Source organism: Lampris incognitus, chromosome 14 (genome assembly GCF_029633865.1).
Source record: "Lampris incognitus isolate fLamInc1 chromosome 14, fLamInc1.hap2, whole genome shotgun sequence".
Classification (NCBI taxonomy): Eukaryota; Metazoa; Chordata; class Actinopteri; order Lampriformes; family Lampridae; genus Lampris; species Lampris incognitus.
The window spans coordinates 36,637,239-36,655,049 of record NC_079224.1 but is presented as its reverse complement, the minus strand read 5'-3'; the positions used below and the strand labels follow the sequence as shown (position 1 = coordinate 36,655,049).

Sequence of the window (17,811 nt, the reverse complement as noted above, 5' to 3'; positions counted from 1 at the left end):
TACTTTAGGATTTAGAATAGTTTTCCATAAGTACCTTTGTAATTACTCATTAGAGTAGTTGTCTATGAGTACTTCGGAATTTAGAATAGTTTTGTGTTGTAACCTTGGTATTTAGAATGATTTTCTATAAGTACTTTAGTATTGTAGCGAGTAGTTTTCTGTAAGTACTTTGTTTAGAGTAGTTTTCGGTTGGTTTTCGTGCGCTCCGCATCCGTGTAACGGGCGAAGCCCCGCCCCCGTGTAGTCCTTCCTTCCTCCGGCGTTAAACTGGCCGGACGGCCGACATTTTAGCACAGCATCATCAGCGCTGACGTGGAAACTACGTGGGCGAAGGCACAGGCCATCCACCCCTACAGTAATTAGTGACGAGGCAGACTACGTAAAACTCGGGTAAGTTGTTGTAAAGCTGTCAGGGCCAGCGCGTGTCGCGGACCCGGAGGTAGAATAACGTCCAATACCGCCCGTGGAGACCAGTGACATAAATAAAACTTGCATTGCGAACTAACTGGCCACCGGTTTTAGGGGGATCGGCTCGGTGTAATATTGCCTTGAGCTGTCAAATGTTGAGCCCTCAAAAAGAATATGTATATGCGACGCCACAACATTTTACTATCTGCAGACAACCACATGGTTTTACAAAGTGACGAAAGTAAACGAATAAAAACTGCATAATGTTTTTGCTTTCGGTATGCTACTTCGTTTGTAAAACCTTGTATAGAATCAAATAAAGCAATAACAAAAAAACAAAACAAAAAACCCCCTATACAGGCTGCTGTTTTTTCCCCCTTATGTGAACAGCTTTTAGTGAAGTGGACGTTGTCGCGACGTCACGGATATCTGGGGGACATATTCTCTAGGGGATACAAAATTTGGCACACCGCGTCTCAGCTGGCCACGCTCGCTTCTGTTCCAAGCCGCCCCCGTCCGAGTTTTACGCAAGTGTGGCTGCTAAACTGGGACTTAAGCTCGTCGGAAGGATCGGATACTAACATTAAACTCTCCCGAGTGATTAGTGTGCACTGCCAACGCTGCGGGGAAATAAGTGTTCATTCTGACTGGGAAGATGACGCCTTCATCTGGGAGCCGTTTCCCCCATATAGTCAATATTGGAAAGGGCCATATTTTAAAAAGATGGTCCTGTCTTCGGACGACTTGAAGCAGTCCAACGCCCCCCTTTTTAATTTCTTGCAGACTTTGCTCAAAATATCCCATAAAGATTGTCGTAAAGATTTATATCTGCGTTATTTTAAAGTGTTACTGGGAAGTTGGGAAACACGGCTTGGTTAAGCACGCGGGGGAATTTTGCCTTCAGGGCTTTCTGTCAGTAAACTTCCGGTCCAGCAGACGCCTTCGGTCATGGGTGGGCTTGGGTTGACGGTTCGCTATCGTTTAGGTTAAGGTTGGGGTTAGGTTGAGACTAGGTTAAGATTACGTAAAGTTAGTTCAAATCAAGGCAAATTCAATGAATTTGGCGGAAAGCCCTTAAAGCTCTCTGGCAGAAGGCCCTGAGGATAAACGTTTCTTTGGCGTCTTTGGAAGCCCCTCACAGATAGAGTGGTATTGCTTACTGGGGATTACAGATGTACCGGGAGCTGGAGGCCGTTGTCAACAGCAAATGAATGAAATACAAAGTAAAGTATCATGTATGTTTAAGCATTGCAGCCTACTTGGCCATTTTTTGGAAAGAAGTGCCAGAAAGGTTTTTGGGCTGCAAATATCAGTGCCATCCCTTCAAAAGCAGCTCCAAAATATTTTTGCATGTATGTATTGACTTTTTTAAAAAAAAAATTTTACACAAGGATTGACATACAGGCGAAATAAGAGGTGGTAAAGTGCAATGATGCAGAGAATATATCAGAGGTGCTGAAATAGATGAAGAAAACCCATACAAGCAAAAACATTCAGTCTGTTTGATCATCCCCTCCAAGGATCTGTCTGTCTGTTTGATTGATTGACGACAGACATTTATCTCTCCACAGTTGGCCGAACATGGATGCCCCCGACAGCCGTTTAAAAGACTCGGTGGCCGAGAGGGAAGGCAGCCAGTGTGAGACCAGCCCACCTGCTGAAGCCCTCACTCAGGTAGACACTACCCCACTGTGCAATATTGTCCGTCATCGTGATTGCCGTTTAATGTCAATATCTGTAAGTCTCTCTTACCAGTCAAAGAAGGTTGAATCAGTTCATGTCGATACACCGTTTTATTGACAGATATGTTCACTCATCTAAGTGACCTCTTTGGTCTAAACTGAAGTCAGTAATCCCAACCCTTATAAACAATACAGCTGCATAACGACCGAAACCAATGACCAGTTTCATATGCAAATATGAGCATGACCATTAGTTTCAATGGCCATGTGTACTATTCACAGAGGATTTTGCAATCACAGCATCGTAAGATGGCGACAGATGCACTCTTAGCCCCCCCGTTCAAGGATGGTCATTCCCTGGATGGCACGGTGGCCCACTGGTTAGCACTGTTGCCTCACAGCAAGAAGGTCCTGGGTTCGAACCCCAGCCTGTCTCAGGTCCTTTCTGTGTGGAGTTTGCATGTTCTCCCCACGTCTGCATGGGTTTCCTCCGGGTGCTCCGGTTTCCTGCCACCATCCAAAAAAAACCACACAAAAAAAACATGCGTGATAGGGTCAATACTCCTGTCTGTGCCCCTGACCAAGGCAATGGAAAGAAGAGCTGGAGTTGGTCCCTGGGCGCTGCAGCTGCCCACTGCTGCTATACAGTAGGATGGGTTAAATGCAGAGAACCAATTTCATTGTAACCTGTACAATGGCAAAAATAAAGTGGTGTCTTTTTCCCTCTTAACATAGATGGCCTCTTTGACTCCCCATTCAAACCAGCGTTCTTCCCTATCAAGGATGTACACATCCTCATCCTTGAAAGAGTGCCACTGGCCTGTAGACTGAAGAGTCCTGGCCTGACACGTTAGCTCTCCTGCGTTGTGCCATTCTCTTGGCCAGCATCTGTTTGGTTCCCCCGATGTACAAGTCACGGCAATCCTGGCACTCAACAGCGTACACTATATTGCTCTGTTTGTGCCGGGGGACCCGATCTTTGGAGTGGACCAACTTCTGACGCAGCATGTTTTGGGGTTTGAAAGCAGCTGAGATGCGGTGTTTGGAAAATACACGTCTCAGGTGAATCGGCCGTACTAAATTGTCCCTAGGTGTGTGTGTGTGTGTGTGTGTGGGTGGGCCCTGTGATGGCCTGGCGGCCTGCCCAGGGTGTCTTCCCGCCTGCCACCCAATAACTGCTGGGAGGTTTGTATCCCAGACTCGCCATAACCGGTCACGGCCAGAGCGTCCACAGAGTAAGACATTCATTAGGCCACCCTTACCTGAGGGATAGTGGGTGTAGATCGGTGTAGTGTTCGGGGACTCGTCGTTCTCCAGCGACCCCTCTGGCCCATCCGGGTGCCTGCAGCCAAGCAACCGAAAGCATTCTCCCTACGCCTCCTTCGCAGCCTGAGGGTAATGCAATCCATGCGAGGCTTCAGCGTGTAAAATAGAGAGAGAGCAGCTGACACGAGTTTGAAGGAAGCTGGTGTTACGACTATCTCCTTCCTGTGGAAACATGAGCCAGGGGAGTTATTCGACAAGAGCTCCAGCCATATGCCATTGGGTTAATCGGGTGGGATAAGGGGAAAAACTAGAAATAAATGTATTAAAAAAATGCTTGAGTGATTTTAGACCTCCATAAATCTTTTTAGTTTATTTTGGGCTTCAAACTGATTTTTTTTTTTTTACCCGATGCAAGCCTACTAACATGGTGAACAGTTATGAATCCCAATGACTGGCGGTTTTGTTTTTTGATTTCAGTATTCAATAAATAAGTGTTTTTTCACAATGTACCGTGTGACATCTTTTTTTTTCAGCGTGTACTTTTGGCACAAACACACAAAAAAAAATTGTATGCACACACGCAAAAAGGACTACCCTTTTTCATTTTTAAGGGTTGGCAGGTCTGGGTTTTGATCATTATGCAACTGTATTGTTTATAGGGGTGGGGATACCTGCAGTCAGTTTAGACTGAAGAGGGTGCTTTAGATGAGTGATGAAACGTATCTGTCAATAAACGTATCTAGATGAACTGATTCAACCTTCTTTGACATTGCACTTTATCACCTCTTATCTTATCTAAATAAGTCAATACTTGTGTATATATCTGAAGATTGTTGTGTTGTAGTGTTGTTATTCTATGTTAAGTACTCTGAGAGAGCCATGAAACTGGAGTCCATGTATGTGCAAACCTACATGGCCAATAATCATGATTCTGATCTGATTTCTGATTGTGAAGTTTACCCCAGAAAAAGAGTGCATCTCTTCTCTACAGTATTGGTACTAAAAATATCCGCAGTCAGGGGTATTACATTGAAAAAAATAAAGAAATAATGAAGAAATAACAATATTTCCATGCAGGAATATTGTCCTGAAGGAATTAAGGGGTACATTTAGCCAATGACATTTAACTGGTGCACTAATCCAGAGCAACAGAGAAAACATGAGCAACTAGGGATTCAGTGCCTTGCCCGAGGGCACCTCAGGGTAGGTGGTGAAACTTCTGAGGCCAGAGAAGGGAGGTTGTAAGGAGGCTCGCCAAGTCAAATCCCCCGACTAATCAGAAATAAGGGGTTGAGGAAAATTAATGACGCACTTACCTCCCTGCTGCTCCAGCGGAGCTGCTCTGTAACCAACACTGGGAGACTGTGGTACTTTCCCTGCATAAAGGCCAAAGGTTAAACAAACCAGTAGCTCATCCAGTGACCCTTTCTCAGCGTCAGTATTTTTTCCTTTCTTTCTCTTTCTCTGAATCATTTTGCTTAGAGATTCTCTGGTAAAGTGTGTTCTTTGAAAAGTGTGTAGTCAATTGAATTTATCGAATTTATTATTCTTTACGATTACTGCCTTGCATGGATATTAGCACAACTAGTAACAGTATTACAAGTACCACTATCACCAGTTAAGTATCATTATTAATATTGGTATTAGCATTAGTGCTGTAATTAATGTGATTTGCACTGGTGACAGTGGAACAGTACCATTGGATAGTTGAAGACTACTGAACTCCTTTATGTATCAGTTGAAGTGCAGTGCATTCTGGGGTGAGGTCAGTGCCGCCAAAAATTTCCACAAAACCTTTTTTTATTAATAATAATTCACCATCTTATCTACATCCCGCATGTCCCATTTGATTTTCAAAACAGTTTTCCCCAAATTATAAATGTTGCTTTTCAGCCATTGACTATAATTTGTTTACATTTGGTATACTCATTTCCAAAGCCCACTTTCATCTATTGCTGAAAAGAACATGTTGTGTTTTTTACCAAAAAAATCAAAATTAGATGACCCAGATTATAGTTGCCTCCTCTTCTTTTTTTTTGGAGTATCATAATACATTTTCATGAGTTAACTGCACTTGATGTAAAATTTCGCCGATGTTGGATAGATCATTTTGTCATAAAACCTTTCTCAGGTGTCAGTGGGTTCCAGTGAGACCGGAGAGGCCGGGCTGACCGTGGTCCAGCTCCCTGATGGCCAGACGATGCAGGTTCAGGGGGTCATCCAGGCCACACAGCCCTCAGTCATACAGCCACCGCAGGTCCAGACTGTCCAGGTAAGGAGTCATTATGGGCTTCGGTTCTGCATTATATTGTATTGTGCTTGGTTTCTGTGATCAATCCAGTCACGTCAATGACAACATAGCAAAGCATGCAAGACTAAAAAGCCAGCGTCCGTGATTTTAACACTATCACCAAATTGCACAGTTTTAAATTCTGGTAACACAAAATGACAATATGGGATTATTTATGATTAACTGTGCAGCCTGAAGGTTGAACATGAAACTAACACAGCCAAGGTGAGATGGTGGGATTTCCTGTGTTTCTTTATAGGTAGAGCGTGGCACCGTAGATGCCAGGGTTAAGAGGGTTTCTTTCTCACTGAAACAGGTATTTTTTTAAGTCCACACTTGCGGTACTGTAAGGCGCTCGGTAGAGGACAATGTCCAACAGGTCCCTGTGTGTTTTGGCATTCCTCCTTGTCTTTGTTTGCCTCGAGTTATCTCAGAGCTCTCACCGAGCCTGAGTGACTAAAGGAGATCTCAGTGCCTGGTAACCAGTCAGCCCTTTCCAGGCACTTGGGATAAACACATACCGAGCTACTTCAATTCCACTTACTCATACTTAAATCAAGCTGAGGGCATGACACAACGTAACCTCGTCATTAATGATCTGCTCTTTACTCATAGCACTTTTCAACTGTCATCTGGCAGCGTTGTTTTTTTAATTTTTTTAACAATACTGTTTTAATAGTAAATAAGAACTGTAATAGTATTTTTTATATGAAAAAAAATGAAGTATGAACTTGCTGTGGACAGAAGTGGGGCGTTTAAGTCCTCAGTCCCCTACCAAAGGTGTGGTTTTATTGAACGGGGATGCTATATTATGATATGGTTTACTATGATATGATGTGTTATGATATACTGTAAGGAAGGGCTGCAGGATTATGGCTGAAATTACTTGTTTGCTTAATATTGGGATCACGATTATTTATCATGATTATACAATCATTTTGGACAACAGAACTGTTTTGTTGAGTGTTCTAAATCAACAGAAAACTGCCTTCACATTCATCACATACTAATTTATAAACCTATATATACATAAGCATTCAAATGTACAAGTCTTCACATCAAAATGATGCTTTCCCCACCCCAGAGTAAGCAAAATGGGGAAGTGGGAATAATCACCCCCTGGCCATTATCAATTAATTGTGGAAGCCAGTACTGAAATTGCAATTAATATACGATTAATTGTGCAGCCCTACAGTAAGGCATTAATTGGTGAATATAGGTGACACTTTGTGTATGGTGGAGATACACTCAAGCACCCATTTGCCAATGCAGCGCAGCTCTTAATAGGATTGGGCAGTCAGGGGAGATCTTTGTTTTAAGCTCATCAGTCTAACCTTCAGGAGATGGCGGTGGTTTGTCTGGAGCGCGGTGACAGGTCTAGTCAAACTCACTGCTGCAGATGCACCAAACAGTAATGACCCATGAGGTAATAACTGTGTGGTACTGACCCCCCCCCCCCCAAAAAAACCAAAACACATGTGTGATCCTTCCACGCGTCAGGTGAAAAGAAGTGGCTAGCGACTCCACATGTATCGGAGGAGGCATGTGGTAGTCTGCAGCGCTCCCAGCTCAGCAGAGGGGGTGGAGCAGTGACAGCTCGGAAGATGGGGTAATTGGCCGGATACAATTGGGGGGAAAAAGAGGGGAAATCAAAAAAATAATAATAATACTGCGATCCCTCTGTTGAATTCTGGTGGAGAATAACAAGAAAATATTTAGTAGCTTTCTCAGGTTAAACATAATAGCAGGCTTTCTCCAACATCTATCTTGAAATTGAGGCCAAAGATACCGCGTAGTCCCAGAAAACGAGGATTGCAAGATAATCTGAAACAACCTCCCAAGTAATTGCAAAAGAGATGCCTTTGTCCGTATCAAAGTTACGGCTGTTTTTCTATGAATCGTGCAGCCCCGCCGTGACGTCAGCAGAGTGTTTTGCAACGCTGACTAAGCACTCACTTGTTGTCAGTAAGATTTACAGTTCCTTTGTTTTGGTCAAGTATGTTGTTTAAAAGAGTTTCCTTTTTACAAGAAGAAACAGTTTGACGAAGGGATTACACTTGCACAATCCTAAATGGCACACATACCAGGACTGCAGGGAAACGGTTGTGACCTAGTTCAAGCTCAAATATTGAGTTAGGAGTACCTTGGTGAAAGAACAAAAGTACAGCGATCAAAGTACATAGATTAATCGACTTGATTAACATAGGGCTGGCAATATATCGATATCGCTGTGATATCGTGATATGAGACTAGATGTGATCTGGGATTTTGGATATCGTGATATGGTATAAGTGTTGTCTTTCCTGGTTTTAATGGCTGCATTACAGTAAAGTGATGTAATTTTCTGAACTTGCCAGACTGTTCTAGCTGTTCTGTTTTTTGCCTTTACCCACTCAGTTATTACTGATGATTATTTATCAAAAATCTGATTGTGTAAATGTTTTGTGAAAGCACCAGTAATCGTCCCCACAATATCATCACACTAGCGATATCGACACGGCACGCTGGCCCAGTGGATAGTACTGTTACCTCACAGCAAGAAGGTCCTGGGTTCGAACCCCAGGCCATCCCAGGTCCTTTCTGTGTGGAGTTTGCATGTTCTCTCTGTGTCTGCGTGGGTTTCCTCCGAGTGCTCCGGTTTCCTCCCACCATCAAAAAGACATGCATGTTAGGGTTAATACTCCTGTTTGTGCCCCTGAGCAAGGCAATGGAAAGAAGAACTGGAGTTGGTCCCCGGGTGCTGCAGCTGCCCGCTGCTCCTATACAATAGGAGAACACATTCATTGTAAGAATTCAACGTCGAATAAAGTGGCTTTCATTCATTCATTTATTTTCATCGAGGTAGTTGGTCCAAAATTATCGTGACAGTTGAATTCGTCCATATCGCCCAGCCCTCGATTAACATAATGTTAGCTATGCTTTAAAAAGTTGTGGAAACCTGTAATCTCTAAATGAATTTATTACATATGAAAACATGTGCAAGTGACGCTTTGCAAGTTTCAAGTTATAGAGTGACAGTCAGTAATATTTTTTTATCGTAAAAATAATCAGTAAGTTTCATATTTTTATCGGCTAAAAGAAATGGGGCCATGGGTAATTGCCTCCATTATTGGTATTGGTGCGGTCTGAATTCAGAGATTGAAGCGCTGTCTTTTCTTTGGCACAGATAGCCGTGGTTGCAGAGCGTGATGATGCAGAATCGGTCACAGACACACAGAAAAGACGAGAGATTCTCTCCAGGCGTCCATCTTATCGGTGAGAGGACTCAAAATGATGATTTTTCTAAAATGATTTACATTTTTTTTTTCTTCAAAACTCGAGTAGTCACAGTGTGTTAGAGACATAGAAAGTTGGATAGCTCAGGTCTGCTTCTGATGTAACGCTGTGCTGTCCTTTGTTGGTAGTTTGTTCAGTTATAATGAGGACCTTGTCACCAATGTGTCGTTGCATCAGATTTATTTGACTAATGTGTAGATGGTTCACATGTGAGCTAACACAAATGTTGATTAAATCTTTTGTTTTGCTTGCTCACTGTAAAGTTATTGCAAAGAAAGACTGCATCTTGGAATCAAACTTGCATTTAAGATTTATGTTGCTTCAGCGTAGTCGTTGATATGGTCAGGATGTTGCAGTGGTGATAAGAGCAATAACCACGCTGAAGCAACAAGTCATATGAAGAAGCTGACAGAAAACTGATGCTAGGTTTTGTTTTGACAATGCCCCAAATGGAGAAAATGGGAAACGCTTCGGTGTATTTGTGGAATCTCTAATGAGTTTTCCTCCCCCCCAGAAAAATCCTCAATGAGCTCTCATCTGATTCACCAGCCGTTCCCAAAATCGAAGAGGAGAAGACCGAGGAGGAGGTCGTGGTCTCCAGCGTTGCCTCAGTACCAGTGCCCACCTCCATTTATCAGACCAGCTCAGGACAATACAGTCAGTACACTTCCAGACAGAAATGTACAGCAGTAGAGGTTTAACCCGTCTAAACATAGTTCAACCACCTTTTTAACTGCTGACATTTAGGCCTATACAAATCTTTATAATGTTATACATTACACACAGACTAATTAAGATGATGGGTGTCAGAGAAGGAGAGGGTGTTTATAAGGTGAATATATATTAACTGATTTTCTCAAAGTGTAAGGTTTTTGCCAAATGATGATCCAAAAACAAGGTCATATTTTCCCCGCTTTTGATTTAACTCTGCTGCTTTTCTAAAGCTTTGAGCGTTAATCTCAACTAGGGTGTTAAGGAGTCGGTGTAAGATATGGGCATCCAGGTAGTGTAGCGGTCTATTCCGTTACCTACCAACACGGGGATCGCTGGTTCAAATCCCCGTGTTACCTCCGGCTTGGTCGGGCGTCCCTACAGACACAATTGGCCGTGTCTGCAGGTGGGAAGTCGGCTGTGGGTATGTGTCCTGGTCGCTGCACTAGCGCCTCCTCTGGTTGGTCGGGGTGCCTGTTCGGGAGGGAGGGGAACTGGGGGGGATAGCATGATCCTCCCATGCACTACGTCCCCCTGGCGAAACTCCTCACTGTCAGGTGAAAAGAAGTGCCTGGCAACTCCACGTGTATCGGAGGAGGCATGTGGTAGTCTGCAGCCCTCCCCAGCTCAGTGGGGGGCAGCGATCGGGACAGCTCGTAAAATAGGGTAATTGGTCGGATACAATTGCGGAGAAAAAGGGGGAAAAAAATCCACAAAAAAAAAAGTCATTGTAAAGCAAAATTGGGCTCATCAGTCATGCTAGACTCAAAATCTAATCGCTTGATCGAAAACTAAATCTACCAAAGTCTATTTTTTTTATGGCTTTACTTGATGAAAAATATTCTAGCGCATCTGGCGAATGATATAATTTAGTCTGATTTAATTACTTCTTAGACAGCTGCCTTATTTCCTCTTAAATCACCCTATTCATTGCTAGAGTGATAAATTCTTTGCAAACTGAGTTTTGAAAGTTAAAAGTTGCAAATATCTGGTGAAATTATGTCACTCCCTTTTCCCCCACAGTCACTCATCCCTATTCTTGACATTTTTTGGTATATTACCACCACATATTGCAGTATCCAGTCACCATGATTACTCTTTACCCATGTGACTTTATTCACAGAGACAAGACTAGGGCTATAACCAGGTTTTAACCCCTTACAGTTGCAATCTCCCAGGGTGGAGCCATCCAACTGAGTAGTCCTGGAGGACGAGCTGAGGTCCTCCAGACAGGCCAGACCCTGACCATGGCCAGCCCCCCCACCCCGCAACCCGGAGCCACCGTCTTGCAGTGTGCTGCCCAGCCAGGAGACTCCCCCCAACAGTTATACATCCAGGGAGGTCAGGTGCTCATCCAAGGTAGGAGGGTGAACGTTGGTTCGAGCAAATCTGATATTCTTTGGGCCTGTGTTAGTTCAGCAACTGTTCAACACCTCTAAAGCTCAACACTACTGCTGGAGAAAATGTTAAATTCAGATAACAGTACATGTTGGGTAGTTGAATATGTGATGCACAATATTTGACACACATTAAAATATGACACACAAGTTTTATAGTTCCCATGTTTGGAATTAGGCTGAAGTATTATAAAGCATTATAATTTTTTTGGTCAATGGTTCTGAATTGGGCGGCATGGTGGCGCAGTGGTTAGCGTGGTCGCCTCACAGCAAGAAGGTCCTGGTTCGAGCCCCAGGGTAGTCCAACCTTGGGGGTCATCCCGGGTCGTGTAGAGTTTGCATGTTCTTCTCGTGTCTGCGTGGATTTCCTCCGGGTGCTCCAGTTTCCTTCCACAGTCCAAAGACATGTAGGTCAGGTGAATCGGCCAGTTGTCCCTACGTGTGTGTGTGTCTGTGTATGTGTGTGTGTGGGCCCTGTGATGGCCTGTCCAGGGTGTCTCCCCATCTGCTGCCCAGTGACTGCTGGGATAGGCTCCAGCATCCCCGCGACACTGTGTAAGATAAGCGGTTTGGATAATGGATGGATGGATGGTTCTGAATTGCTGGGAATTGTGAATAGCTTTTCTAAACATTCAAGTATGACTCATTCCTTTTAAACGTCATTGCCCCGATCATAACTCACCAAAAACACCAGCGCTGTAGCATGGATCCCTGGGTTTCTGCAGCGACAGCAGCTTTCCTCATAGGTCCGCTCTTCGATGTTCATGGGGCATCTCATGCCAATTTTCAATCACTAAGACTGAATTGATTAAGTGATTTTAAGTAATTTGATCCTGTAAAAAAGAAGAATGAAGGGCTTAGGTGGCAATCTCCCTGTTTTGTAGCTGGTCTTATTCATCATATGTCTCACACTCATGCGTTAAATTCGTGACTTTAGATGTCAAGGGTCAGGAGGCGGCCAGGAGTGGCACATCGTGAGCCCATAGGGGTTCACTGACCTTAACGTCGTGGACACATTGGCTGTTGTGTGGATTGAACCCTTGTTTATTCCAGTGACAGAGATGTTTTGCTAACCACCAGGCCGATGTGATAGCCAGATTGAATTTCTTTCATTGAAAGTAAGACATGAAATTAAACATACCAATAGACACGTCAAACTCATGTCAAACCAACTGACATGCTGCGTGTGTCCCCCATCAACATCCAGCTCTAATGGTGATGTGAGTCGAGAGTCTCACTAAACTTTATTTCCCTTATAGGAATCAATAAACTATTTCATCATCGCATCTGTTACATTAACTTCTCTTGATTTTATTTGTGCTTCTGACATTTAACTGATGACGTCTATTTACAATGTAGTACAATAAAGTGTAACCATTGTGCAATAAAGGCTCAGTGTCTCTCTCAGGGAAACTTCTGGTTTTCATAAGGACAAGTAGCTCCATTATAGTAGGCCACTTGTAATATTATTCCCATCAGCCAATTAGTCAGCACTATAAGAGGGTAAAATACAGCAACAGAGGATTTGTGGAAAAAAAGGGCTGCCATTTAAACTTGGCAGAGCAGCTTACACATTAGGCAAAGCTGCAGCCTTGTGAAAGTGAGCATGTCTGCCAGTTCACATTTTAGTAAACAAGAATCTTGCTTTTGCAGCAAAATGGAAATATCCATTTGTGACTACCAAGTAAAAAAGTCGGTACGTATAAACAGCTGGCCATCGATTTCTCCAGTGTTTTAAACCTAGTGAACCTAGTGCTTTAAACCTAGTGCTTTGCCTTTTTAGTTAGCCTTTATCAGTGTTGACGAGAATTCAGGGGGTTGGGTAATTTAACCAATGACTCCTATTTAGTTGAGTTTAAAACAATGGCGGTTCTAGAGGCGGGCCAGGAGGGGCCAGTGCCCCCTAAAATTAAACCTAGACATCTCTTTGGCCTCTCAAACTGAACTATTTTTTTTCGCAAGGCAGAACAGAAAAAAATAATCAACTAAAAACAAGACCAGGCATTTCCACGAAACAGCTGGACCAAAGTTAGTGTAAAGACGTTGTACAGCAACGAATGAGCTGAACAGAAAGGTGCAGCAGCATCTTCTTCTTCTTCTTCTTCTTCACCGTCTTCTTCCTGCTGCTCCCGTTAGGTGTCGCCACAGCGGATCATCCGTTTCCATCTCTTCCTGTCCTCTGCATCTTCCTCTGTCATGCCAGCCACCTGCATATCCTCCCTCACCACATCCATAAACCTCCTCTTTGGCCTTCCTCTCTTCCTCTCCCCTGACTGCTCCATAGTCAGCATCGCTCTCCCAATATATCCAGCATTTCTCCTCCGCACATGTCCAAATCTTCTAAATCTTGCCTCTCTTGCTTTGTCTCCAAACCGTCCAACCTGAGCTGTCCCTCTAATATAGTCGTTCCTAATCCTGCCCTTCTTCATAACTCTCAATGAAAATCGCCGCATCTTCGCTCTGCCACCTCCAGCTCTGCCTCCTGTCTTTTCATCAGTGCCACCATCTCCAAACCATAAAACATAGCTGGTCTCACTACCATCTTGTAACCTTCCCTTTAACTCTTGCTGGTACCCCTCTGTCAAAAAAATCACTCCTGACACTCTTTTCCACCCACTCCACCCTGCCTCCACTCTCTTCTTCACCTCTCTTCTGCACTCCCCCCGTTACTGTGAACAGTTGACCCCAAGTATTTAAAGTCATACACCTTGGTCACCTCTACTCCTTGCATCCTCACCACTCTGCTGTCCTCCCTCTCCGCCACCTCTATAGACCCTTTGTATAGAGGAGCTAAATGAGGTTACCTTCACAATTTCATTGGAGGGAGCATAAATTCACTATCTAAAGAATGAACTATTTTCATCTGCTAACAGCATTTTATAACATTAAAGCTTAAAATATAGCTATTTTGTTATGTTTCTCTTATTCTTACGGAAGGCCTATATTGTATCATGTACAATTTATATATGGTTTTATATCTTGTCAATCTACAGAAGAATATTGCAGACTGACAGTTTGCAGGCATCGCCTCAAATTCACCAAAGGTGTATAGCTTCAACATGTCTTTTATGAGCGTTCTTGAGGCACTTACGCAGTAAATCATTTTTCCAAGCGTCATGGGGACTTTTGCCTGTTATTGCCTGAAATGTGGTAAGGAAAACATGCTTGTATTTATCTTCCATTTGCTTGGAGAACCCAAGGTCTAATGTACTGTAACTGAACCCAATAAAAACAACTTGCCCCCCCCCAGGTTTAAATGATCTCGAGTTGCCTCCTGCACAAAATATCTCTAAAGAGCCACAGAAGACATACGCTGGGAAGATGTATTTATTCACTATGACGGTGACTGTATAGAAACTCTCCTTAACTCAGCTATCTGTAATTCTTTGACCCAACCCACTTCTGCTTTCTGCTCCTTACGCTAGCAGAGACCTCTCTGAATGGAGCTGATAACCACAAAGATAAAGATCTCCTTGCATTTCTGCCACTGCTTTATCCGCAGAGCAATAAGTGCTCTCCATCTCCTCCTGAAGTGCCTTCACAACTCTCTCCCTGTTTAAGCTCTTATTATGGCATTTGTGTTCATCCAAGGGGCATAACATAGCAAATCCACTCACAGTCAGCACGGCGGTAAATTATCATCACTTCGTGATGATGCCAGCAAGATGTTCTTCTTCTGAAGCTTCATGGAGGCACCGACTAGCTTGTGTTTCTGTAACGGTAATACATCGCTATGATGTTGAAGGCGCTACTCACAGGAAAAGGCCCGACGTACCAGGCGGGACTTGTCGGCTTTAAACTTTGAGCTCGAACGGCTCGAACGTCAGTCCTTGTCCATTCTTCCATTAACACCTTGAGTTTTCACCAATTGAGGCCCCGGTATAAAAACGCGTCCACATCGTGATTTCCCGTCTGATCCTCTTCATCCCAACAACCTTTAATAAATAATACCAGAGCCTGGTTGTAGGGATAGTTCTGCAGGTCAGGATTGTGTAAATGTAAGAGTTGAGGTTTTGTGTACAGCGGTTCAGGTAAAGGGTCAGTGAACGCATGCAGTGAGTGAGATGTCCCAACAAGTGTGGTGTTGCAGACCTACGGTACATGCACAGACACGCATAGGTGGGTGACTGCCAGTATAAAGACGCATTAAAGATATCTCTTCGACAGATGGATGGGTTCGCATTGTGTTCATAATTCGCCGATAACATTGCTTTGCATGGTTCAGTTCTTCCGTCGCTGACTTACTTTCTTTCCAAAATAGGAAAAAAACATTGCAGTTTAAAAAAAAGTGCTGTACTTTGGTCACTTCTGCAGTTTGGTTGTATTGATAGACTTATTGACTTTCCCAGCTTGTCCTTACAATGTCAGAGGGACACTCTTAAATCCAATCAGGTTTTCCCCACATTAGAAAATCATCTCCAACTGCAATATGTGTATCGTTTTCAGAATCAGAACCAGAATACTTTATTCATCCCCGAGGGGAAATTGAGGTTTTGCGCCTCCTCCAGGTCTGGCTCCACCCCCCTCCCCCCCCCCCCCAAGAATTTCTTTTCTTATTCTTATTGGTATTTTTTTGTTTTTGAATTTTTTTATTGGAATATAAAATACCTCTCTCTCCCTCAATCTCTGTTTCTATAACCCTACACACACACACACACACACACACACACACACACACACACACACACACACACTAACTCCATCCAAGGTGCTTATAGTGTGCGAGTCTCTTGGGACACAATATCCTCTTGTTTGTCATGCGTCTCCGTGGTTGCGTCACAAGAACTAAAAATACACCTCCCTCTCCCCACCCATCCACCCACCCCTACCCACCCCCTCCCTTCCCCTTCCTCTACCCCACCCCACCTCACACTCCCCCTGCTCCCCCCTGCACAGCCCGTATCTTGTTGATTCACGCTGGCATTTGATCCATGCCCGGGAGCAAGCGGGTGAGCAAGCGAGGAAGGAGAGAGGAGGAGGGAGAGGGGAGGGGTGAGTGGGTGGCTGTAAGCCAGGGGTGTTCTTTTGACTTCAGTAGCGACAGAGTGATGTCATGATGATGTCAATGTCCTTAACCGTAATCTGACTGCAAAGCTGATGGTCGACCATTCTTGTGTAAGACGGAGAGCTGAGGAGGAGCAGGAGAGACAGAGGAAAGAGAGAGAGGGAGAAAGAGGAGAGAAGACGGATTCTGGTGTTGATTTAATTTGCTACCGTGGTGCTGGATTATTGGAGAGGAGAGATGGCTGTGACGGGGGATGACACTGAGCCAGGTAGCGTTCTGTTTTGTTTTGTTTTTTTATGTGTGTGTGTGTGTGTGTGTGTGTGTGTGTGTGTGTGTGTTTTTAACGTGGTTTTTTGTGTGACTCCTCTGAAACGCACAGCAACAGCATTACTGTACTTACAGAGATGCTTGTGTACTTCTGCATGCTTTATTTATGTGTTATTATTCCTCGTGTTTGGACTTTGTGAGTCTGTCTACAACGATCGGAGTGTAAATACAACGGTGTGTATGTACTGGAAGATTTTCAGGTAATTTGTTAGAGAAAATATTTTATTTATCCGAGGAAATCTTGGAATTAGAGTGACTTTCACTTATTTTCCTTCATAAGAGCGAAAAAAAACCTTACTTTTTAAACGTGCACTTTGTCATGAGGGAGAAATGAGCGGCTGCCGGCGGGGATCCAACAGTTTATACACGGTCCGACTTCCCAGTTACCGAAGTTAAAAGTTGACCAGACAAGAGAAGAATGTTTGGTTAGCTTGCTCAACTCCTGTCTCTGTCTGCACCATGTAACCTATTTACACACACACACACACACACACACGCACACGCACACACTCCCAACCCCACAGCTTGCACCTCTGAGAGCCACTCAAGTGGTTTAAAGGTTTAAGAAAAGAAACTGTGTGTGTGTGTGTGTGTGTGTGTGTGTGTGTGTGTGTGTGTGTGTGTGTGTGTGTGTGTGTGTGTTGGGGGGGTCAGAGGATAGTAGTTAGTTTGACGTCACTCCAGTTTCCTGGAACAAAGTCAGCCAGGGAAAAGAGAATGCAAACCGGTTGAGAGAGACGCACACACTGACGTCAGCATAGCGCAAGGCACTGTGTAATTACGGAGGGAGGGAGGGAGGGAGGGGGAGAGGGAGGGAGGGAGAGGTGAAGCGAAAGAAAAATCACAGCGGAGAAATGGAAGCATAGCGAGAGAGAGAACAGGGAGAGCACAGTTTAGTCATCCGTTCAAATTGGAAACAGCTCGTATATTTGGAAATGTGCTCGTTCGAGGATCAGATGGTCCGGATTTTGAATTTATTTGGCAAATGTTGTGAAGTAATATAATAAAACCACAGGAATGTTTCTGGGCTAAATTGGTGCTGAGCTGTAGCTGCACTACACAGTGTTTCCCAATACACACTGACGCACATGATGATATCAGGACAAGTTGCTATGCAGGGCTGAAGGCTCCATGCACGGTATGAGAAGTCAAATACACATACAATATCCATATAACTTCACAGATATGTCTGAGTTTTTATATATATATACTTATCCTGTTTCTTTTGAAAGAAAAAAAAACACTTCAAAGTTTGGTAATCAGTGGTATCATACCACATACCACATTTTGCAAACACATTGTTTGTTCACAGATTAAATAATTTCTTTTTTTGCCGAGAAGGCATAATGCAGAATTAGTTATTCTTACTTTTGCTAGTTTTTAAGGTCTTCATGGAGGCCAACAGTTTTGAACTTGTTCAGTCATATGCTGTCATCTTGACAGCAGTTA

At 43.7% G+C, this 17,811-nt stretch overlaps 1 protein-coding gene and 1 long non-coding RNA gene across 4 annotated transcripts in view; one reads left to right on the top strand and one right to left on the bottom strand.

The window, feature by feature from the left end:
- The first annotated feature begins 312 nt into the window (after positions 1–312).
- The window catches only part of crema (cAMP responsive element modulator a), a 31,151-nt gene continuing 13,652 nt past the window's right edge, over positions 313–17,811 (top strand). Inside the window, exons 1-6 of one of the 3 annotated variants that reach the window (XM_056293732.1) lie at positions 313–390; positions 1,980–2,082; positions 5,488–5,628; positions 8,813–8,901; positions 9,437–9,579; positions 10,798–10,992. In XM_056293732.1, coding sequence (XP_056149707.1) covers positions 1,990–2,082; positions 5,488–5,628; positions 8,813–8,901; positions 9,437–9,579; positions 10,798–10,992 — 661 coding nt within the window. In that variant the 5' untranslated portion in view covers positions 313–390; positions 1,980–1,989. Of the gene's footprint in view, positions 391–1,979; positions 2,083–5,487; positions 5,629–8,812; positions 8,902–9,436; positions 9,580–10,797; positions 10,993–16,060; positions 16,304–17,811 lie in introns of those variants that run through there. The other 2 variants (XM_056293731.1, XM_056293730.1) reach the window with 2 other exon arrangements.
- Positions 2,193–4,686, bottom strand: LOC130124276 (uncharacterized). Its single transcript, XR_008811362.1, has 3 exons — positions 4,673–4,686; positions 3,353–3,578; positions 2,193–2,597 (listed from the first exon to the last, which is right to left on the bottom strand). It is a non-coding gene; the product is annotated as an uncharacterized LOC130124276 (long non-coding RNA).